Genomic DNA, 25776 nt, shown 5'->3' with positions numbered 1-25776 from the left:
ACCCAATCCGTGTCATTTCCAATCTCTGGGTATCCAATGACTCCATTAACTCTACGCGATCCGCTTCTTTCGGAGGCTAATTGCAATTGGACCCTTCCAAATACACGCCCATTAGTCAGTGACCCTTTCAGATACAGGTCTATTAGTCAGTGCTATTTGGGCTCCACCAGGATGAATGTTTTTAATCCACTTCTCCATTTATTTTTCCAACTCAAGACATGATTCCAAAAATGAGGCAGAACCAAATCTCAAGTGGACCACACTTAAGGAAAATAGTAGTGATTGAATACCCACCATTAAAAGCTTCTTATGATCCAACATAATGTTTATTTGCCATTCAATATGAGCTTGATCCAAAACTTTTATGGTTCTCAAGAGTGGGCATTCAATCACTACTGTTTATGCGGTGTAGTCAAGTTGAGATTTGGGCTCATGCACTAAAATGAATGGACAATATAAATAAAACACATACACCATGGTGGGACCCATAGCACTTAGGAGCAGCAACCGTAGGTACTACCCTGGCCTGTCCTAACATAGGAGCAGACAAGGGCTTTATGGGGTTATTATGAGATATGCATTTTATCCGCACCATTCATCCATTTTGCCATATCATTTTAGTGTAAAAAGTCTAATAATATGAGGCAATTCCAATGCTCAAGTGAACCGCCCAATATTGGAGATTAAACCCTTCCCATTGAAAACTTCTTAGATGCTGTAGAAGTTTTGGGTCAATCTGATATTTGTGTTTTCCCTTCATCCATGTCTACTTGGCCTTATAATCAGTTGGATGGAAATTGCCTATCATGGTGGGCCTTAAGAAAGCTTTAATGGTGGTTGTCATTATCATCATGCCTTCATGTGGAGTGGTCCCCTTGAGACTTAGATGTGCCTTAGTTTTTGAACTAAACCCTAAAATGATGAATCCCTGCTGGTTGCAAGAAGGAAAATCCTGCTTGTTGTAATCTAATTGGACCACATCATCATACACTGCATTTAATGCAGCAATGCTAACAATGTCAGTGATGATGTTGGACTAATCATGATGCGGGGAAGCATGATTTTCCTGCTTGTGGAAAGCACATGATCAGGATTCTAAAATGGTATGTGAAAATGAATGGACAATGCCGATGTTCGGTCCTAGCTAGGGACATGGGCAGTACCCAGTCCTAGTTAAAAATGAGTCAGATCCAAGGCTTAAGTGGACCACATAGTGGAGATCAAACACCTACCATTGGAACCATTTTGAAGGCCATTGATATTTGTCTTTTCCCTTCATACTGGTATGTGGTACCTTATGAACAGGTTGGATGAAAACTAACCATCATGACGGGCCCTAGGATGGTTTCAAGGGTGGACGTCATTATCGCAGCTGCTTCATGTGGCGTGATCCACTTGAGCGTTGGATATGCCTTTTTATTTTTTTGGGCTAGTATCCATAAATGATATAGAAAAATGGCCCCGCATAGACAGGTGGTAAACTTTACGAGGAACACCGTGAGTATATATATGTCTAATTATCCACGCTTTCCATCGGCATAAACGGTTCAAAGGACATTAAAGTTACATAGGCTTAGGGCCCACAATGATATATTTATTATATCCACACCATTCATCAATTTGGCAAGATTATTTTAGAGCATGAGTTCAAAAATGAGTCATATCTAAAGCTCGAGTGGACCACACCACAAATAGCAGGGGACAATGATTCTTACTGTTAAAACATTAGTAGGGCTCATAATGATGCTTACTTTCAATCCAATCCGTTCATAAGGTTATAGAGACCTGGATGAAGAGGAAAAACGAATTTCATATTGATCCAAAACTTCTGTGACTCCTAAAAGGGTTTCAATGGTAGATGTTCAATCCCCCACTGCTTGACCTGATCTTTAGATCTGTCTTATTTTTTGGCTAAAGCCTTGGACTCGCTATATCGATAGATAGTTTCGATAAAACACATACCTCATGATGGGAACCACAGAACTTGGTGATCTCAACACACCAGCCAGGTGAGTGATGTGCCGTACACCTGCTTCCATGTTAAAGCATCAACCTAAAATTGAAGCATATCGCAAGCAAGCTCAAGTGGACCACACGATAAGACATAATGGGAATTGAACACCTACGGTGAAAACTTCTCAGGGCAGAAGACCTTTCAAGCGTATATATATATATGTTTTTACCTTCACTTTTTTCTTTTATTGCCACTCCAGCTTCTGCTAAGCATTCAAGCTGGTATATATCCCATCCGCATCACTGTGGGCCCTACGAAGGTTTCAACGATGGATGTCATTATCCTTATTGTTTCCTACGGTGTAGGTCACTTGAGCTGTTAAATCAGATTTAAGGCGTGGATAACACAGACATCACGGTGGGCCTTCAGATTTTCTCAGTACGCTAGCTTAGTTACTCAGTAGGCAATCTATGTCCCAAAACTGCAACTAGTTGTATATGTGACGCAGGGATGAACGTGATGAGATCAATCACCGTCCTCCTCAAGGATAACTACTTCGAATCCACAAATCTTCTCCGGACTCCCTTCAGAGACTTCTTGAATCCACAAGGAAAGAAAGCAAAAAAATAGAAATAAATTCTAATAAATTCGTAATTTGATTAATTATTGTAATAAACAAGTTCACAACTCTTTAAATATGGATACCAAGCAATGAGAAAGAAATCAGAAGAAAATTATAACTAAAACTCCTTAAAATTTGTAACTTACTATAAATAGTAAATTTACTTTTATAATAAGTATCCTATGTAGCTTAACCATGTTATTCTCCTTGTTATTCTAAGCTCTTTTCATGTTGGACACAACTCCTAAAGCCCAACAGATGAAGAGTTATAATCAAACAAAAACTCACTTTTTATAGTAAAAACAAAATTAAACATAGAATTTGACCGTCGATATGATGGAATCTCGCAAATTCGGTGTGGGCAACCCGGTTAGCTAAAGTAGTTCGTCCTACCCCAAAATCATATATGGTACGTCGAGTAACTCATTTCGGTTCACGAGATATGCCTGTTTTAAGGTTGAAACAGTCTTGATGACTTCTGCCTCTGATAGGGCCTTTTCTGATCCATCTTAGACATGAAAGTGTCCGCGACCCACTCTACATCAAGATGAAAAAACTGTACAACTAACTGCCTATGGGTGCATGCTTAAAAAAAAAAAAATTTAAAAAAAAAGAGGATCTGCCATTGACTATGCAAAATTACAACCTAGGCCATTCGGGAGGGAAATAGGGAAAAAACTCTTGCCCCACCTATCATATACTATACAAAGGGGGGCCCCGACCACCCCAAAAGATCCGGAACCAAACAAAAGAGCAAAAGCAGAGAGCAATGGGGCTAATTTTGAGGCTTAAATGCATGATCTCTGATGGCCCCTAAACCCGCTTTATCTAGAAGAATCTGGCCTCTTGAGAAGCGGGGCAAGGAGGAGATGTTAGAAAAGACTTTGTTTATTTGCAAATTACTCCCAAGCTTAGCCAAGCTATCAGCCGGACCGTTTGCTTCCTAGAGGACATGAGCGATTCGAAAGGAACCCCTACCAACGAGTGAAACAATTCTGGTTAGCCAATAAGACCACTTTCAGGAGGGAGCACAATTCATCTTAAGGCAATGCACAACCCAGCTGGAGTCGGATACCAAGATCACATTTTGAAGGCCTAGGTCCAAGCAGTGATTGATACCATCATGAATAGCCTTCAATTCTACCAAATTGTTAGAGGCGTTCCCGTACCCATTGCCGAAGGCGAAAATCATGTTGCGCAGGTGGTCTCGACAGATGTTGAGGGTCGAATATTGCATATCAGACCCCGATTACTACCTGATTTTACGTACATGATGATGCTTAACGCCCTGCTTTAATCTTGTTTTTGGTGCAAGGTGTATTTACGAGCCTGGACCGAAAAGGATGTTAAAAGCATGGATTTAACGCTCAGGAATTACCAAGGCACTGGACGGGACTACAGGGAACTGAGATCGACAGATTTACACGCCAGAGATCCGAGAAAATCAGGAAACTGAAGCTCAAGTAGCCTAAAATTGGTCCAGAATGCAAGATCATGGGGTTCCCACCATCCGTTCGGCTCAAAACTACATACATGGCCAAGGGACCACAAATTAACCATACACATCAAAATTCAGCCCTTAGATCAATGTGTAAGTGACCCGATGGGGTTGATCATATGGCTTGGATGCATGTGACGAACTGACGTTGAGTTTAGTTTGATTAAATGGAATGCTTTCAAGTTTTTAATGATTTATTGTGACTTAAATTACAATATCTTTGCGATGGCTTTGAGTATGTCCAATCCCTTATTGTGACTATGCAGTTAGGAAACCCTGTTGTTCACTATTGCCCCTTGGACATGGTTAGATGACGGAACTCTTCCTGACATTCATACATCACTCAGATTGGCTGTGAATTGGTTTGATTTTGTTGTTTGCTTTGTCTCATGGGCATGATTTTGTGATGGAATCCACTCTAATTTACACCCGTCTGATCTTGTGAAGATTAAATCAAGTAAGTTCAGTTTGATTTCCATGATTCTTGATGTAGGCATAAGATCTCCCTGATCTCGACAAGTGGATCCTTTGAATCCCTAGTGTTCTTCCTCTGAATTTCTTAAGTTTTCGATAATTATTCCTCAAATCACACTCGATTTAGATTTATCTCATTCTAGTTCTAGTTCTAGTTAGCTTTAGATTACGTACAGGTTTCAGTCCCTTGGGATTCGACCTCGGTCTCACCGAGTTTATTACTACATCACAACCCCATACTTGGGGAGTGAACAAGTTTTTGGCGCCGTTGAGCAATATCATAATCGTAAATCCATGCAATCAATGAGGTTTAATATGCAATATTTGACCCTTAACACAACCCCCAACCAGCATTTTGCTAGTCCCGAGCAAAGTATGCGAAAATAAGTTGAGAATTCCAGGACAATTCATATGAACTCGAATGACTTTTGCAAAATAATTCAGATACGAGACTGTTACGTTGCATGAATGTTGGGCCTTACTCTCTCCTAGACTCAAACACACGGTACATTTCATAATCAATTTCAAAGTATTAGTCCCTCAATTAGAACAATCCTAAACACTGAGTTCCACAGGTGTATAGTGTAATCTCGGCTTTCAACATTAATACGCAACTCTCTGTTTCAGGATATCATTGGTAACCAGTAAGAGAGTCCATGATAACTAAAACTTGCTTCGAAGATCATCTTTTCATTCCTTCATCTTTTGATGATTTTTTTTTCATTAAAAGTAATACTAAAACAAATCCTCACCTATAGGGAGCAAACCTATGGTGAAGACTGCGTACTCAAACCTTTTTACGTATTATTCGTAGGGAATGAAATCCACACGTATAGGGAGCAAACCTAGAGTGAAGAGTCCTTGCCTAGCCTCTTTCAACGGTATCTTTTCCTTTCAATTGATCATGACGGGCAATTTTTTTCAAGATGGTTCCTTCCATGCTTACTGATCACCAAATTAACCCTTCAGTATCAAACTGAAATCTTAAAGCGTAAGCGAAATGTGACATGTGAAATCATGACTCAATCAATGTTTAAAACCTCTAATCATGGACTAACAATTTAAATTTAACTGTGAAATCTCATAGATAACTGAATCCAAGAGTCATAAAGTACCAACATTACGCATCTTGAAATTCTATCCTAGAAAATTTTTTAAAAATTTCCACAATTTTTGTTCAAGACTCACAAATTTTGTTCAAGACCAAGAAAATGCTGATTAGGTCACCCAATCTCCCACCCCCAACCTAAAATCTACATTGTCCTCAATGTAAAAGATATGAGCATGCAATGCACTTGGGACAACGAAAAGTAAATATGAAGTGATGGGAAGATAGTACCTGGATGGTGAATCGAGAGACACTTTTCAAGAGATCGCAGCATGGGCGTCGGTCAGCACGAGAGAGAAGGAAACACAAAAATAACAAAAATAAAATCCTACCTATACCACTTTCGTAGGTGCTCTCGATTGCATTTAACGTATGCAACAAGCCTTTAAACCCCTAGGTTGCCCCTAGTGGACGAGTTGTAGTCTCGTGAGGGTTTGCAGTAATGTTACCTACAAACATTGAACTAACTAATGATAAAAACGAAATGAAATGAAGAGTTGGGTTGCCTCTCAGGAGCGCTAAGTTTACCGTCTTCAGCCAGACAAATAAAGCAACTACCCTAGTCCTATGAAAGCGATAAACCTACATATACCTCCATCAGACTAGGAGATCAATCCTGGTAAACAGGAGCAGTCAGGGGCATGGACATGTCCTCTGAATCAAATTTCTCGACAAATGGTTTCAATCGATGTCCATTGACTTTAAACTCCTTGCCATTGTCGGGATCTCTTATCTCAATGGCCCCATGAGGAAAAACAGTAACAACAATGTAAGGGTCAATCCAACAAGATCGAAGCTTATCCGGAAAGATATGTAATTGAGAACTGTACAAAAGGACCTTCTGACCAGGCGTGAATGATTTTCGCAAAATGTGTTGGTCATGAAATGCTTTTATCTTGTCCTTGTAAATTCTCGAATTATCGTACACATCATTCCGGATTTCCTCAAGTTCATTCAATTAAAGTTTGCGTAGCGAGCCAGCATTGTCCAAATTGAAATTAAGATTTTTAATCGCCCAGTACGCTTTATGTTCCAGCTCCACAGGCAAGTGACAAGCTTTCCCATAGACAAGTCTAAAGGGAGACATTCCAATAGGGGTTTTAAAGGTAGTACGGTATGCCCATAAGGCATCAGTCAATCGGATTGACCAATCCTTACGATCAGGGTTAACTGTTTTCTCCAAAATGTGTTTAATTTCCCTATTAGAAATCTCGGCTTGCCCACTTGTCTGTGGGTGGTACGGGGTGCTCACCTTATGAGAGATACCATATTTCTTCATTAGGCTCTCAAATGGTTTATTACAAAAGTGTGAGCCCCCATCACTAATGATAGCTCGAGGCGTTCCGAATCGAGAAAGGATGTTTTCTTTTAGGAATTTAATGACCGTGCGATGGTCATTAGTTTGACACGGAATCGCTTCGACCCATTTAGTGACATAATCCACAACGAGCAAAATATACAGATTTCCAAACGATTGGAGGAATGGTCCCATGAAATCGATGCCCCAGTAATCAAATGCTTCAATGATAAGGATGGGATTCAAAGGCATCATATTTCGACGGGACAATGCTCCCAATTTCTGACAACGCTCACAAGCTTTGCAAAACTCATGAGTGTCCCTAAACATAGTGGGCCAGTAAAAGCCACACTGCAGAATCTTGGCCGTGGTCTTTTTAGCAGAAAAGTGACCAACACAGGCCTGTGAATGACAGAAGGAGATGACGCTCTGATGCTCATCGTCTGGTACACATCTCCTTAGGATTTGGTCTGGGCAATATTTAAATAAATAAGGATCATCCCAGAAAAAGTTGCGCACCTCGGTGAAGAATTTCTTCTTATCTTCCGCAGTCCACTGTATCGGTATGGAACCTGTGGCAAGATAATTAGCAATATCAGCGAACCAAGGAGAATGGAAGACTCTGAACAGTTGTTCATCAGGGAACATATCATTGATATGGGTCGCCTCAAGGGAATCAGAGGTATTAAGGCGAGAAAGGTGATCGGCCACAACGTTTTCTACTTCCTTTTTATCTTTAATTTTCAAATCAAATTCTTGGAGTAGAAGAATCCATCGTATCAGGCGGGGCTTAGAATCATTCTTAGAAAGAAGATACTTCAGTGCCGCATAATCTGTATGGATAATGATCTTGGATCCGATCAGGTAGGACCTAATTTGTCCAAGGCGAATACTACGGCTAAGAGTTCTTTTTCCATAGTTGAGTAGTTCACTTGGGCCGGATTTAAAGTCCTACTCGCGTAATGGATGACGTAGGGTTTCTTATCTTTTCTCTGGCTTAGAACCGCTCCAAGAGCATAATCAGAAGCGTCGTACATAAGCTCAAAAGGAATGCTCCAGTCGGGTGGCTGCATGATAGGTGCAGTGGTTAACGTGCCCTTAAGCTTGGTGAAAGCTTCCTGGCATTGCTCAGTCCACTCGTACGGGGTATCCTTTTGAAGAAAATTACATAAAGGACGAGAGAGGAGACTAAAGTCCTTTATGAATCGCCTGTAAAATTCTGCGTGTCCTAAGAAGGATCACACGTCTCTGATGTTCTTGGGTGGAGGTAGGTTAGAGATAAGATCGATTTTTGCCTTATCTACCTCGATTCCCTTGGACAAGATGATATGCCCAATGACAATTCCCTTCTGAACCATGAAATGACACTTCTTCCAATTAAGTACCAAGTTCTTTTCTTCACATCTTTTCAGCACACATTTAAGACTTTCCAAGCACTTGCTGTAAGATGGACCGTAAACAGAGAAATCATCCATGAAGACCTCTAGATATTGCCCCACCATATCAGAAAAGATACTAAGCATACATCACTGAAAGGTGGCAGGGGCATTACATAGTCCGAATGGCATCCTTCGGTAGGCAAAGGTGCCGTAAGGACATGTAAATGTGGTCTTTTCCTGGTCTTCAGGGGCTATCTCTATCTGGTTGTAGCCCGAATACCCGTCAAGGAAACTGTAATAGGAATGACCAGTTAACCTTTCCAGGATCTGATCAATGAATGGTAAAGGAAAGTGGTCTTTCCTCGTGACGGTATTCAACTTCCTGTGGTCAATGCACATTCTCCAACCAGTAGTAACTCTAGTTGGCACGAGTTCATTATTAGCATTGGCTACGATGGTGATTCCGGACTTCTTAGGGACCACTTGAGTTGGACTCACCCATTGACTATCAGATATAGAGTATATGATACCCACGTCCAATAGTTTAAGAACTTCGACCTTAACCACTTCCTTCATGTTTGGATTTATTCTACGTTGTGGTTGCCGAGCGGTTTTTGCATTATCCTCAAGATATATGCGGTGAGTACAAATCGAAGGATCGATTCCCTTGAGGTCCGCTATCGTCCATCCCAGGGCTCCTTTATGCTCAATGAGAGTAGATATGAACATACTCTCCTGTTCTTTTTCCAGGTGGGTAGAGATCACCACCGGGTATGTCTTATCTTGACCTAAATAGGCATATTTCAAATCAGAGGGCAAATGTTTTAGGTCAAGCTTCGGTGGCTTGAGGTTAGACGGTAGAGGCATTACATCGGTTTGTGGCAATTCTTCAAATTGTGGCCTCCACCGGTTAACTTCAAGTACCGGTGCAGTATCAAGCAAGGCACATGTCTCCCTAATCATGTCATCATCAAAATCATGGGAGTGGGCCAGGCACGTCTCTAGAGAGTCAGAGGATAAGGTTAGAGGTGTCGTATCTTCCACTAAAGAGTCAATCGTGTTAATGTCGTGGAAATCGTCATCCTCCTCTAAGTTTCTACCGTTATTGAAAAAGATGTTTGACTCCAATGTCATATTTCCAAAAGACATAGTCATGACACCATTCCTACAATTGATGATTGCATTTGAAGTGGCAAGGAATGGGCGGCCAAGAATGACGGGGATCTGAGTGCTCATGTTATTGATGGGTTCGGTGTCCAGGATGATAAAATCTACAGGGTAGTAAAATCTATCAACTTGGACCAACACATCCTCAATTATCCCTCTTGGTACACGAATAGAGCGATCAGCAAGTTGTAGTGTGGTTCCCTACTGTACCATCCAAAAGAAGTGAAATTTGACGGGTATCCACCATTTTTCATGCTCTTTCCATCGGTTCAGTTTAGGTCATGATCTCTCAAGGATGTCCAAGATACAAAAACTTATTCACTCCCCAAGTATAGGGTTGTGATGTAGTAATAAACTCGGTGGGACCGAGGTCGAATTCCAAGGGACTGAAACATGTACGTTATCTGAAACTAGGTAGAAATAGAAATTGCCTAAGATGGAATCGAAATCAAATATAAATTGATGAATAATGGTGAATTACTAAGCTAAAACTTAATGAATTTAGAGGAAGGAAACTAGGGATTCAGAGGATCCACTTGTAGAGATCAGGGAGATCTTATGCCTGCATCAGAAATCATGGACATTTAACTAAACTTACTTGATCTGATTTTCAAGAGATGAAATGTATATGAATTAGAATGGATTCCATCACCGAACCATGCCCAGTAAATAAAGTTAACAACAGAATTAAACTAATCACCAACCAATCAACATGCTATGAAGGTTAGGAAGGGTACCATCATCCTACCATGCCCAGGAGACGATGGTGAACAACAGGGCTTCCTGACGTCATAACATCATAAGGGAAAAGGAAATATTCAAAGCTATTGCAGAACTATTGTAATTTCAGTCACAACAGACCATTAAATACTAAAAAAACATTCCTTTCATAATCAACTAAAAAAACAAATTCAGTTCATGAATTTATATTAAAAGCATAAAATAGAGTCTCCCATCTCGCTACAGGCTTCACCTCTTAGCCCTAGCTAAGAGGTTTAGCCAATCACGGGCATGATTAGGCTGAATTCAAAATAAACAAAGGAAAAAGAAGAAAAGAAAGAGAAAAACCAGGCCCAACCCAAGCCAGCCCACTTCTATCTCTGCCTCTGCTCACGTCCAGCTTCTCCTTTCATCGTTCCAACCAAGCCAAGCTCCCCTCCTTCAATGCTTTTTTTTTTTTTTAGTCCTGGTGGTTTCTCTCTTGTGATGACCCGCTCTTACGTAGATATCTTTGGAAAGCCTCTTGATTCTTTCGTCCAGGTACTATCTTTCCATCACTCCTCTTATATTTCCGTTGTCCCATGTGCATTGCATGCTTATTTCTTTTACATCGAGGACAATGTAGATTTTAGGTTGGGGGTGGGAGATTAGGTTTCCTAATCAGTATTTTCTTGGTCTTGAGCAAAAATTGTGAAATTTTTTACATTTTTCTGAAAAAATATGTAGAATTCAAAGGTAGGAAACTAGGGATTCAGAGGATCCACTTGTAGAGATCAGGGAGATCTTAGACCTGCTTCAAGAATTATAGAAATTAAACTGAATTTCCTCTGATATAATTTTAAAGAGATGAAAGGTATATGAATTAGAATGGATTCCATCACCAAACCATGTACAGGAGACAAAGTCAATAACAGAATTAAACTAATTACCAACCAATCAGATGATTATGAAGGTTGGGAAGGATACCGCCATCCAACCATGCCCAGGAGACGATGGCGAACAACAGGGCTTCCTGACGTCATAATCAAAATAAGGAAAAAGAAATACTCAAAGCCATTGCAAACCCATTGTAATTTCAATCACAACAGGCCAGTAAAAACAACAAATATTCCCACAATAAAATTAAATCAAAAATCCATTCAATCTAAACAAAAGGCACACGCATACAATCTCCCATCACTCTACAAGCTTCACCTCTTAGCCCTAGCTAAGAGGTTTTAGCCTGACATGATTAGGCTAAACATAAAACGAAACAATAGAAATAAATAAAAATAAATATTACTCTCTCTCCCTCTTCTGTGCTCCACGGCTGCACACCTGCCAAGACTTAGATAGAAATTCCCTCCTTTTTATAAGTGTTGCAATCCTTCGCTGGAGTCGGTGGAGAGTCTGTGCGTAAAGCAGTCGGTGGAATGCACAGTAACCGACTTTGAAGTGCACCACAAATATTCCTTGCGTAATTCTATTTACGCAGCCCAAAAACCATGCCAAAACAGCACCATTTTCCTTGATATCCTTCCAAAAACACAACGTTCGGGGGGGGGGGGGGGAGTTTTTGGATGAGATACACATTGGACGGTTTGGATTATTAATCCGACCGTGATCGGGATCACGGAACCGGCCCACAGCAGCCGTTTTTTCACAGAGGCAAGCTCGGTACGCGAGCCGACGCTGAACTCTCGGTGGGGCCCACTTAAGATGACTTTTGGGAAATCCACTCCGTCCACCAGATTCCTCTCAGAATTTCGGTTGAGAATGGTCCGTTTGAACTTGCATTCACGTGGCCCATGGGATATTTTACGCCACCGTCAAACCTGCGTTTGAACAGCCGAGAACCCATACTCGCTCCCTTTTGAAATTCCGTTACCTAGTTCTTGGTGAAGATAAATCACGTGAGTCACATGGACGGTCTGGATCAATGATCAGACTGATGGGCAGGGCCCACTGTAAAAAACCAGTGGATAGCACGTTCGTCACTGGACGTTTTTGCATGGCTCTATTTAGAAAGTTTGCAAAAAATAGGTGGAGCCCACTTCTAATGGCATTTTCGAAGATCTACTCCACTCATCATTTTCTTAATAAAGTATAAGCCTATGGGTCAACGTATGAAGTAGATCCAAACTCTAGGTGGGCCCACTATTAACCTGTGATGAGTCAATACCGAACGTTGAAGCAAACCTCTAGCTTACGTGCATGCATATAGAGTTTTGGTTATTTACAAATTTGCCACTCTCCCTTTTAGAAACATCTATCCTTCGTTTCTCCCTACTATACCATCCAAAAGAAGTAAAATTTGACAGGTATCCACCGTTTTTCATGCTCTTTTCATCGGTTCAGTTTGGGTCATGATCTCTCAAGGATGTCCAAGATGCTTTCTTAATTGTCTGATCTTATCCATCGAGTCACTTACACACTGATCCAAGGGCTGAATTTTGACGTGTATAGTTAATTTGTGGTCCCTTGGCCATATATGAAGTTTCGAGCCGAACGGATGGTGGGAACCCCGCGATCTTGCATTTTGGACCAATTTCGGGCTACTTGAGCTTCAGTTTCCTGATTTTCTCGGATCTCTGGCGTGTAAATCTGTCGATCTCAGTTCCCTGTAGTCCCGTCCAGTGCCTTGGTAATTCCTAAGCGTTAAATCCATGCTTTTAACATCCTTTTCGGTCCAGGCTCGTAAATACACCTTGCACCAAAAACAAGATTAAAGCAGGGTGTTAAGCATCATCATGTACGTAAAATCAGGTAATAATTAGGGTCTAATATGCAATATTTGCATATTAGACCCTCAACACAACCCCCAACAAGCATTTTGCTAGTCCCGAGCAAAGTATGCAAAAAATAAGTTGAGAATTACAAGACAATTTATATAAACTAGAGTGATTTTTGAAAAATAATCTAGATATGAGAATTATCAAATTCATGAATGTTGGGTATTACTTTCTCCTGGACTCAAGCGCATGATAAGCTTCATAATCAAGCTCAAAGTATTAATCCATCAATTAGAAAAAATTCTAAACATTGAATTCCATGGGTGTATAGTGTAGTCTCGACTTATCATCATTAAGAGATTCAACCGTTAATTTACATGATAACATTGATGTTTCAAGGAGCATTTAGGACAACCAAAACCTAAAATAGAACTTGCCTTACAGTTCTTCTTTTCATTCTTCCAGCTTTTGATTTTTCCATTAAAAGTAACGCCAAGAAGGGAAAACAAATCCTCACTTATAGGGAGCAAACCTATGGTGAAGACTGTACACTCAACCATTTTCATATATCATCCATGAGGACTTAAATCTACACCTATAGGGAGCAAACCTATGGTGAAGATTATTCGCCCAACGTTTTTCAAAGGTATCTGTTTTTTTTTTTCTTCAATTGATCATGACAGGCAAATTTTCCAAGCTGGTTCCTTACATGCTTAGTGATTACCAAGCTAACCCTTCAATATCAAACTGAAATCTTAATATGAAAGCGAGATGTGACATGTGAAATCATAACTCAATCAATGTTTAAAACTTCTAATCAGAGATTAACACTTCAAACTTAACTGTGAAATCTAATATAATAGATAACTGAATCTAAGAGTCATAAATTACCAACATCACTCATCTTGTAATTCTAAATCCAAAATAGTTGTTAAAATCACTTCGAATTTACAAAAATGTCAGAAAAATTTTTGAAAAATTTCACAATTTTTGCTCAAGACTAAGAAAACACTGATTAGGAAACCTAATCTCCCACCCCCAACCTAAAATCTACATTGTCCTTAATGTAAAAGAAATAAGCATGCAATGCACATGGGACAATGAAAATATAAGAGGAGTGATGGAAAGATAGTACCTGGACGAAAGAATCAAGAGGCTTTCCAAAGATATCTACGTAAGAGCGGGTCATCACAAGAGAGAAACCAACAGAAGTAAAATAAAAATAACAAAAATAAAATCCTACCTACACCACTTTCGCAGGTGCTCTCGATTGCATTTAGCGTATGCAACAAGCCTTTAAACCCCTAGGTTACCCCTAGTGGACGAGTTGTAGTCTCGTGAGGGTTTGCAGTAATGTTACCCACAAACATTGAACAAACTAACTAGAAGAATGAAACGGAATGAAAAGCTGGGTTGGCTCCTAGGAGCGCTAAGTTTATCATCTATCCTAAAGCAGTATAAAACAAACTACCCTAGTCCTATGAAAGTAGGAAAAAACTACTCGATCATACCGCAAGGTTCCTCTTCCGGCCAATATTTTGATAAGTTTCTTAGTAAGTTCCTCAACAGGATCATCCAAAAGCCCTTTTTGCAATAGGCTTGGAAGCTCTGGAGCATGACTTTCCAGAGAAACTTATGTACCTCTTAAGAAATTTTCTATTGAATTGCTTGAGGTATCCAGAGTATATACGATTCACCTGTGACAGAAGAAGTTTCAACGTTAGTATCCCATGGTGAAGCAAAGACTACAAGTAAATAAAGTTTAAAAAACTTCTTAAGAAATAATGTAGTCTCAATACATTCCGAAGTTCTAAACTTCGGTTCAATTTTCAGCTCCTCTTCCTTTACTGGTATACGTTTAGGATCAGAGGAAGAAGGGGCTTCAGAATAAGGGTTCTCTCGGTCAGTGATGACTACTGAGATGTCGTCTTGCAAGGCATCCACTTTATTTTTTGACATGGGATCGTTTGAATCTGTAAAGTATGCCAAGCAATCATCCAAAGAGTTGGGAAGTTCAGCTGAGTGTGACTTATTTTTCACATTGTAGCTCGCGATAATCTGCCTAAGGAAACCATCATCCTTGAAAGTAGCCAGATGTACGCTTTCTTCCTCCAATCCTGCACAGACAGATTGAAAATCAATAGGGTAAGCATCGATGTGATCACTTTGTTCATTGAGACTACTCAATCGAGGCGTTGAATTGTTAAACGTGTACAGCTCAGATGGTGGCTTCAATTGAGTGGTTTCAAATTCCAGGGTCGTAGCGAGCAACTCGTCCTTCTCCTGAATCACATCATCATTCGATTCAGAGGCGTGGTCCAAACATATTTCACAAGAGTTAGAATGGTCGGTTGTAAGGAGCTCATCCTCCACCTTTAAATTAGACATGTCAGGTAAGGGGAGTGACTCATTATGACCGACCACTTTGTGTACATCTTGATCATTGACCTGGACCAAACTTGAGATGGATTCCAAGGGAATTGTGGCTGCACATTCAGGATCTTGGAATATGAAACCACTCAATTGAGGCCACCATCTGAGCTGTACACGTTTAACAATTCAACGCCTCGATTGAGTAGTCTCAATGAACAAAGTGATCACATCGATTATTCCTCAAATCACACTCGATTGAGGACCGAAACTGGCCTCAATTGAGTGGTTTCAAATTATTCCACAATTATTCCTCAAATCACACTCGATTGTTGCATGTGAACAAAGTGATCACATCGATTATTCCACAATTATTCCTCAAATCACACTCGATTTAGATTTCATCTCATTCTAGTTCTAGTTCTAGTTAGCTTCAGATTACGTACAGGTTTCAGTCCCTTGGGATTCGACCTCGGTCTCACCGAGTTTATTACTACATCACAACCCTATACTTGGGGAGTGAACAAGTTTTTGGCGCCATTGAGCAATATCATAATCATAAATCCATGCAATCAATGGGGTCTAATATGCAATATTTGACCCTCAACAACAGATACCTCCTCCGCCAGCAGGGCTTGGATTGGACAAAGCAGAGCCATCCACATTTAACTTGAGAAAACCCTCCCTCGGACTGATCCATCTGACAATTGAAACAACGCGGGAAGGGTGAGGAGCTTGGAGAGGAACTGAGGTGGTGGGCCTGGCCTGAGACGCAGGAAGCAAAGCTATGGAAAAGTTAGAGAAGAGGGTGATCAGCCACCACTTCACCTTTGAAAACAAACCAGAGGCAAGTGCAGCCTGGTGTTGAACCTGGCCTCATTTCTCGCTTTCCAAATCTCCCAAATAATGAAAACAAGGGCAGCCTGTGGGTGTATGACTGATTTATTTAAAGAAATGCAACTAGCACGGAAGTGTTATCACACTCTGAAAATGGGATGCCTCTAAAATCAGCCGTTCCATTCATCAGTGGTCCACACACTACCCTCAAAGGAAACAATGGACCACCACCTATAAATCTCTAAATTCTCATGGTAAGGATGATTTTAGGGTTTTCCCATTTTAACGGTGGGGAAAATCTGATGAACTGGTTAAATGCTGGCCCCCACATTCAACTATATAGTTATGAGGTTTCTTCTTGTGGCAACTAGCCGCAGGGGAGACATTCCCTGCAGGTGCTATTAGTTGTATTGGAGGCTCATGGCGCAACTAGTTGCTTTGTACACATGGAGCGATCAGATCATCCTACCACTTGAAACCTGGGAGTATAATTTGTAATAACAGTCCATCTTACAAAATATATACTTAGTTGCTTGTATTGTCTGACCAAAGTGTTTTTTTAAAAGCATAAATAATCGTAGCTTCTTTTAGTACATGTGTCAAGGACTTATTTTTCTCTAGTTGTTTTCCAACCCCCATTAATCTTCTGTGCTGTTGATAGGATAGTTCAATCGATTGATTGATGTGATTCCTGCCTTTTGATATTTCTACCATCCAATGGTCATTAATTCCATTAGATTTAGGCTAATTTTTCTTTCATCACTCTACAAAAACTACAGAAATCAGGTGGTTCTAAACATCTATTACTCAACTCATCTTTAACGAACAATCTTATCCATCAATCTCTACAAGCCACTGAATGGACTGTCTAAATTAAGCCATCCAATTTGTTCATAAAGTCACACGGACCCGAAAGACAAATATTATAGCTTCATCAAAAACTCTTTATGATTCTCAAGTAATTTTCAATAGGTGTTTAATCTCTACTGTTTTTTGTGATATGGTCTAATTGATATCTACTTCAATTTTCTGCTAATGCCCTAAAATGATCTTGCAAAATAGATGGACAGTGTGGATATATGTGTCATACCATGGTGGGCCAACAGAACTTTGCCAGCTCAACACCGTGGTGTGGCACGCAATCGGTGTCCCACCCGCTATTTCTTTTTCTTTTTGCCTTTTTCAAAAGTAAATAGTGTTCCTTGTACCTTTTGTTTTTCTTGTCTTAAAAGTAAAAAGTGATTTATGTACTCTGTTTTTATCTCTCCTTTTATAAGTAAAAACGACTTTATATGAAAGTTCTTTATATGCTGCCTTGGCCATCTCCGATCTCTCTAAAAGTCTTGGACTGATTGCAGAATTCATCTTCCGTCTTCCTCTTTTGAGAAGCTCTCCCTTCTTTCAGGTATACTTATTTCTACTGCTTTATATATTATGACTTATAAGGGACTCTGATAATTGAGTGGCTAGCACCGTCTTACCAAAGCGCTTCTTTCTCTGACTGATCGCAGAAGCCATTTTCCTCTCTCTTTTTACAAACTCTCCGTTCCGGTATGCTTCTTTCTACCGCTTTATCATGACTTATGAGTGAAGGGATCCTAACCCTTTGAATGCTGGAATTTATTTATAATAAGTCCATTTTACAATTCATAAATTAATTGAGTGGCTAGCATCATCTAACCAAAGTGATTTTTTAAAAACATAAACAACCCTAGACAGCTCCCCATTAGTAAATGCATGAAGTCTTTTCTCTGCTTGATCTTGACCTTCCAATCTTCCATGCTATTGATCAGAAGGTTCACTCATCTGATTAACTTGCATCGATAGCTCATTTTGTTTCATGTATGGACTGTCCAACATGTCCAAATTCGTTAATTCCATTAGATCTAGTCTAATATTCTTTCTCTACTATACCAAAACTACAACAATCAGGAGGTCCTAGACATCCTTTACCCGACTCATCTTTAATGAACGATCTTGTCCATCAATCTCTGCAAGCCACTGAATGGACAGTTTAAATCATCTGATCCTTATAACATATTTGAAGGCTGTCTATGAAGAGTGGGCTGTACCTAATGAACGGTCCGGATTGTTGATGTGGATGTCAACGATTCCAAGTACAACTATGTGCATGGCAAGGTTTCCATTCATACAACCTACCTTATCCTTTCTCCATCGGTATTTAAATAATGAAAGGATAGAATGCGTGGTTCTACTACCTTCACCCAGGTCACTTCCGACTTAAGTGCCCAATTGTTCTGAATTGGGTTGGTTTGGACCCATAATTTGACTAGCTAGGCCTGTTGGGCACACCCTGTTCAAAATTTTGATTCAGCCCAGCCCCAAAATATTTTCTATCTTACCTAAATAGATGTAGGGGTGCAAGTGTATCAAATCCACCCTAGGGTCATTGGACCCGAGTAGTGGGCAAATGTTCAAAATTTGGACCATAATGCAGCTCTAGGCCTAAAAGTTGCAAATTAATAAGTCAAGTCCAGGTCCTCTCAAAATCAACTTAATCCAACCCAGTTTGGACTGTGGTTTTAAATGGGCCTGATTTTAATTTTGGTTTAGACTAAAATAGAACCAAACTAAATCCCATCTAGATTATTAAAAAAAAAATTAAAAAAATATATAAAATAAATAAATAAAACAATAATTGAGCATATTGGTCATTGAACGCTCACCATTAACAACTTCCTCTGATCCACCGTAATATTTATTGACCATCCAACCATTTGATAAGGTCACGTGAACCTCGAGAAAGGAAAATAATAATAATATTATTAATAATCACAAATATCACCTTGATCTAAAACTTTTGTCACCAATAAAGGATTTTTAATTGTCAATAACTAATGTTTCCTGTGATGTTGTCCATCTGAAAGTTGTATATGCTTTATTTTTTGGACCATGCTAAAATAAGTTGGAAAAGGCAGATGAATGGCATGTATATACAATGCCCCCACCCACATCACTGGTTACGGGGTCTCAGCCAATTCGCGGATTAGCTAGGTGCGACCCAACCTCAACCGTGCTGCCCTTACCATTGGGCCCACCTTGATTCATGTATTCTATATCCATACTGTCCATTCATTTTGCCAAACCGTTATAGCACATCACCCAAAACTGAAGAAGATTCAATTCGCAGGTGGAACATACAATAGGAAATAGCGGTGATTGACCATTAATAGGCCACAAAAGTTTTTGATGAAGCCGATATTTGTTTTCCTCCTTCATCTAAGCTTGTGTCACCTTATCAATAGGTTGGATGGCAAACAAACATTGTGGAAACGTTAAGTAGGCCTTGGGAAGCTTTTAGTGGTAGGGAGTTCAATCACCACTATTTCCTATAGTATGACCCACTATGAGAATTGGATCTTCTTCATTTTTGTGCTCATGCCGTAAAATGATCTAGCAAAACGAATGGACAGCATGGATATAAATTAAATACATCAAGGTGGGCCCCAAATAAAGATGATGACTTCTTGGATTAGGCGGGAGCCACACCTAATCTACTCCCTCAGCACATAAGAAGCGGTACTAATAGACCATTCTGTGGGCACCTTACAGACCATCATAAGAAACTGTAGTAATAGACCATTAAAAACTTTGTGTGGGCTACAAAAGTTTTGGATCAAAATAATATTTGTTTTTCTCCCTTCATCCAAGTCCGTGCGACCTTATCAATTCGTTGGAACCGTAAATCTTATGAAATTTTTAATGGGGGCCATTCAACAATCATTGTTTCCTGTGGTGTAATTTACCTGTGATTTGAATATGATTTAATTTTGCGACCATATTCTAAAATGAGCTAGTAAAACAAATGGACAGCATGGATATACTACACATACATCGAGGTAGTCCCCACGGTCACCACTGACTGAAACGTGACTAAACTCATGCCCTTTGTATGCTGCTGTGACCATTTCCAATGAGACGCATATTGGGTACAACTCCTTGTCCCGAGCTCAAAATGGGCTGGGGGGCACTGTGATGTCTGGGTTTATCCACACCGTTCATCCATTTGGCCATATCATTTTGAGTTATAAGCCCAAAAAATGAGCAGATCCAAGGCTCATAAAGAGATGCAAATACTTTCTTGTAGCCAATATAATTGCAATATTTTCTACAGTCTTTAGTTTTTCCTCTTTCCCTCCACCTAGTTTTGAATTCCATTTTCATAATGGTATAATACTGTTTCACAGGAAAATGGCAGATGCTGTTGTCTGTGTTCTCCTGGATAATTTGCTGTCAATACTCGTAAGCGAAGGTCGTCAGCTACTTGAGTTTGATGACCAGTTTGAGGAAACAAAGGAGGAGCTTCAGTACATGCAAAGCTATCTCAAGGAAGCTGAGCAGGTGAAGAGAAGAGATAGGAATGAGATTCTCAAGACGGTAATGAGCAACTTAAGAGAGTTGGTATATGACGCTGAAGAGGTAATTGCAGATTGCCAACTTCTATTCCAGAAAAAACACAAAGGGTGTGCACCTAATTTTACAAGTTATTGCTTTCCTACTCATTTGAAATCCCGTCATCAGTTGGGAAAGCAGCTGATGAAAATAAATCAAGGGGTAAGGAAGGTGAAGGAGAATATGAAGTCCTACTTGCAAACAGCTCCTCGCCAACCTGGCAAAGAGGAAGGGAATATGCCATTGACCTACCCAATCCTAATGCATGAAGCTGAAATGGTAGGATTAGAAGATGACTCAAGAAAGGTTAGAAATTGGATCTTAAAAGCAGATGGACCCTCAACAATGATTGGAATAGCTGGAATGGGGGGAATTGGTAAAACAACACTCACTCAGAAGATATGTCATAGTGAGAGTGTGAAAAATTCTTTTAATCACTTGGTTTTTGTTACTGTTTCACAAAGTTTCAAATTGGACGAATTGCTAAAGAAGATGCTAAAAAAGCTAGATGTAGAAGAGGAATCTCTGAGGGGAAAGGATGTTGAGGAGCTATTGGAAAGTCTCAACAAGAAATTAGATGCGAAATACTTGGTAGTTTTGGACGATGTTTGGCAAACAAATGAAGGGATGTGGTGGGATAGCTTGAAGTCTGGTTTGCCCCCAGTGGAGGGTAGCTGTGTTATTGTTACAACTAGGAATAAAGAGGTTGCTAAATCAATGGGAGCTGCCGGCAGACACATTCACTATCCCCAAACTCTTTCAAATGAAGATAGCTGGTCCTTATTCAGTAAAGTAGCTTTTGCAAGAACTGGAGGTAAGTGCACAAATCCAGACTTGGAGGGCTTAGGAAAGCAGATTGTTGCAAGGTGCGGGGGAATGCCATTAACAATCAAGGTTGTGGGTGGAATGATGTTGGGGAAGAGTGATTCTGTCCATGAATGGACGCGAATATCAGAGCACTTGAAGGAGGAGTTGGGAATCGATAAGAAAGATGAGATGATCATTTCAAGACTAGAGTTAAGCTATGAAGAGCTCCCAACACACTTAAAACCTTGCCTTTTGTGCTTTGCCATGTTTCCTGAAGATTTTGAAATTTATGTTACTGAAATGGTTTACTGGTGGATTGGTGAGGGTTTTGTTTGGGGAAAAAATGGGAAAACGGCAGTTGAGATAGGAGAAGAATGTTTTTCAGAATTATTTAATCGATTTTTGATACTCGGAGTGGATAAAGATAATTTCGAGAGAAGCTATGTTAGGTGCAAAATGCATGATATGGTTCGAGATATGGTAATAAGAATTGCAAGAGAAGAGAGCTTTGTTGTGAGGCCGGACTGTGGAGGTAGTCCCGCATTCAGTGAGCAGTCTCGTCGTTTGGGAATTGTGGGGAATACAGCTGTAGGGAGCATCGGAGACAGTCCCACCAAGCTGCGGACGTTGGTTGGGATGGACATTCAGAGCAAAGAGACGATTTCAAGTTTAAAAACAAGACTATCCAAAGTAAGGTGGTTGAGGGTGTTATCTATTTCATTGTCAGACAGGAATCTCGATGGAGATGTGGTGTACAACGATTGGTTGAGTGAGATAGGGTCATTACAGCACCTCGTTTATCTTAACATAGAGAATAGTTCTGCCTTAAGATTACTGCCCGATTCAATCGGAAATCTCCGTAATCTTCGGATTCTACGTATAATGGACTGCCCGAATTTGGAAAGGCTTCCCATGTCAATCACAACATTAGATAAGCTGATAGGTATCCACATTTGGTCGGAGTCATTAGAGTGCATGCCAGAAGGGCTTGGAAAGCTTTCAAATCTCGAACGGTTAGGATGGTTTAGTCCTGTGAATAAAAATGGATCAGGTATTTCGGAGTTGAAGAGCTTGACAAAACTCAGAGAACTTAGGATGAAGATAAAGTCAGTGGAAGAAATAGAAGATGGGGAATGGAATGTGTTATCAATGCTCCAGTATCTGCAAATTCTAAGGTTAGATTTTGGGGGAATTTCTGTTGAAAGAGATGGAGTTGTAAGGAAGATTGAAGGTGAGCTTTCTCCTCCTCTTAAATCCCTGAGAGAGTTGTATCTTTGGAACTGGCCAGGAGAAAGGACACCAGCGTGGCTCAGTCCTACTTCCCTTCCCAATCTTCTCTTTCTTTACATTAATGGTTACGAGGGAAGGATTAGGGAGATGGGTCCCAGATTTTGGGACAGCGAGAGTGGGGTATGGAAAGTGGAGCTATTGGTGCTAGATGAATTAGAAGAGATGGAAGAGGAGTGGCAGAGGATGCGAAGGGCAATGCCGTCTTTAAGACTCCTCACGGTTATCAACTGTCCGAAGCTCAAGTCATTCCCATTCGATGTTACAGATGATAGTTGGGATGAGAAGATATGGAGGAGAGAAGAAGATTCTGGTAATTAAAGGGCAACCCTAACTAAATTACTTTTGTATATCCAAAACCATTTGTGAAGCCTGCGTTAGAGGCATTGAAGAGGCGAATTCGCGAGCACTGCACTATGCCACGCCATACTTTATTTTTTTAATTACTTCATACGTGTGCCGTGCTCGCAAGTGTGCCGCGAATTTCCCATTCAATCTCCGGAAGCCTACCGAGTTAACTCCGTGGCGCAACTGTGGATGTATGTGTTTTATCCCCACTGTTTATCTGTTTTTTCCACATCACTTTAGAGCACCAGCCCAATCTCCAAAGTTCGAGTGGACCACACCATAGGAAACAATGGGATAGTGACGTTTATTTACTGTTGAAACCTTCCCATGGCTCACAGTGATGTTTATTTATCATCCAACCTGTCAATGAGGTCACAAAGACAGAGATCAAGGGAAGACACAAATATCAGCTTGATCTAAAACTTCTGTAGCCCCCACAAAATTTTCAACGGTAGGCATTCAATTCCCACTGTTTCTTGTGGTGTGGATCACTTGAGCTTTGGATAGGGTTCAGTTATAGGCTCATACCGTAAAATGAGCTGGTAATTAAAGGGACGGATGGTGTAATAAGACACTAACACCACAGCGGGCCCCACAGAGTTATTTAGATTTTCTCTAAATCAGACTAAATCACTCTTCAGCTGGGCCACGCAATACAAAGAAAATTGATGGGTTTTTTTTTTTTTTTTTCTAATCATTCATTTGTATTTATATATTTTAGCCCATCCGACTTTTGTGTGAGGCTATCTATATCAAAACACAATACCACACCTCATGGGAAGCTATGATGTCACGCATGTATCATGTTGTGATACACGCCCACACGTGTAAATTAGCAAACCTCGATGGTCAGACTATCACTTTTGACAGACCTGACATATGACTGATATGCTACTGGTCAGGTCATTTAATACTCTAGCCACATGGGACACTTGATACACATACATTTAGAAACGGTACACTTGGCAACAACTCAAATTAAACCAATTAACTTATGGAATCACTGTCTCTATGTCATAGCCTAAAAGTTAGATTGGTCCAAGAATCCTAATTAACTCTAGTTGGAGACACTTTTTTTTTTGAAAAAAAACATTATTGAATATTTTTTATTTTTAATCATCCAATAAATGTCCACCAATCCAATAGACAAATAATTAAATAAGTTAAGTGCTTCATGTCATTGATGACATTTAAAGAGTTCTATTTTATTTTATTTTTTCAATTATTGTCCTTTGAAATTAAAATTTAATTCTAGAACTAATTTTCACTTTTGACAATTTGGAATATGGCCAAAGTTCAATCTAATTTTAAGCCATTTACAATTCTTTCTAAAAAGCTACTTTTCATATTCTTAAAGATTATTTAAATTTCAAGGTGTTAAACACAACTTGACACACTGAAATTATCAAAAATCCAATTACCATATATGTAAATTCTTCAAATTTCAAGTGTCCAAACCACCTATAAATTCCTTTGAAGACTTTTCTAAACCTTACTTCCATCTTTTTCGGCCTTTTTTCTACCTTTTCAGGCTTGCTTCTTAAAGGTACTGCAGACGAAGAAGAAGAAGAAGAAGAAGCAGGTATGTATGCACATGCTTTTCCCAGGACATTCTTGGCTCAAATACCTTCAGGCAATTTGAGCTACCCCAGCAAACATCACAAATGCCACATATGTTGTGTATGGACCCAGTACTGATTCGATAAATACCCCCATCAGTTGTGCTTTTAGTCATATAATAATACTAATAGAAAGAAGAAATGATGGCAAAGCTGGTGGAACCAGTGAAGGATCACAGAGACCTTTCCGTAGCATTCTGACAGTATGTTCATATAATTGCCCCTATTTGTTGATGAAACATGATTAAAAATATATAAATTGGATGATCCTAGCCATCTGGTTGACAGATTCCTAACCAACAGTCCGAGGAAATTTAGGCTAGGTTTACCTAACCATAAAATAAAATAAAATGAAGGGAACATGATTTAAGATGGGTCCTACTAGATGGACGGTCTCAATCGACACATAACCATAACCCATGTGCAGTAAAGGGATGGTTCTACCTTATCAACTTTCTTGTTTTGTTACCATTTCCTTTTGTAGTGGCATGCCCACAAGGTCCTCCCTTGTTACAGATGATCAAGCCATCTGATGCTTCTAAGCATACATGATCATAACAAAAACAGGTAGGGCAACTCATCAAGTGGACCACGCATTTATAAAAATATAAAAATAAATGATATAGAAAAGTATAACAACGGTTCACATGCTCTACTTGTCGGCGGTTTCTTCTAGTTAATCATTATCTTAATTTGGAGTGTTCAAATTTGAGAAACGATCTATTTAGCTAAGTTTATAGAAACCAACACATGTACATAGATGCATTTGGCATCCAAGACCCCCTATCTAGCTAATTGGTAATTGCTTCGCTTTTGAGTTTCATCCAACTATTTTCTTTATGGAGGAACATCAATATGGGAGATTACCGAGGCATGACTTGAAGAAAGGCGATATCTATCATCTAGTGGCAACCTCAAATTCCTTGCGCTTATCATCTATGTCTTGTCATCCAACAATCTGTATGGTTCATCTCGTGCTTTCTCACCTTTAACTTCCTTTCTCCTTTAAATATGTGAACTTTAGTTTAGCCAATAAACCTTTGGAATTTGTACTTTCTATACCTAGTGACAAGCTTTGTTTCCCTATTAGATACATTTCATTGATGATCTTAGTAAATTTTCTTTTGGAAAGCGCTTAAAAAAAATAATAATAAAAATAGAAAAG

General features: G+C 39.7%; 1 protein-coding gene across 6 annotated transcripts in view; it reads left to right on the top strand.

Annotated features, from left to right (window-relative positions):
• The window catches only part of LOC131242309 (disease resistance RPP13-like protein 4), a 90652-nt gene that overhangs the window by 55184 nt on the left and 9692 nt on the right, over nucleotides 1-25776 (top strand). For 4 of the 6 annotated variants that reach the window (XM_058240888.1, XM_058240897.1, XM_058240882.1 and 1 more), the window contains 3 exons: nucleotides 20346-22957; nucleotides 24524-24574; nucleotides 25457-25700. In XM_058240888.1, the coding sequence (XP_058096871.1) occupies nucleotides 20350-22957; nucleotides 24524-24574; nucleotides 25457-25488 (2691 nt within the window). In that variant the 5' untranslated portion in view covers nucleotides 20346-20349 and the 3' untranslated portion in view covers nucleotides 25489-25700. Of the gene's footprint in view, nucleotides 1-20345; nucleotides 22958-24523; nucleotides 24575-25456; nucleotides 25701-25776 lie in introns of those variants that run through there. The other 2 variants (XM_058240914.1, XM_058240922.1) reach the window with 2 other exon arrangements.

The sequence above is a fragment of the Magnolia sinica genome, chromosome 1, assembly GCF_029962835.1.
Source record: "Magnolia sinica isolate HGM2019 chromosome 1, MsV1, whole genome shotgun sequence".
Taxonomy (NCBI): Eukaryota; Viridiplantae; Streptophyta; class Magnoliopsida; order Magnoliales; family Magnoliaceae; genus Magnolia; species Magnolia sinica.
The sequence above is the reverse complement of the archived record's forward strand: the minus strand, read 5'-3'. Positions and strand labels throughout refer to the sequence as shown.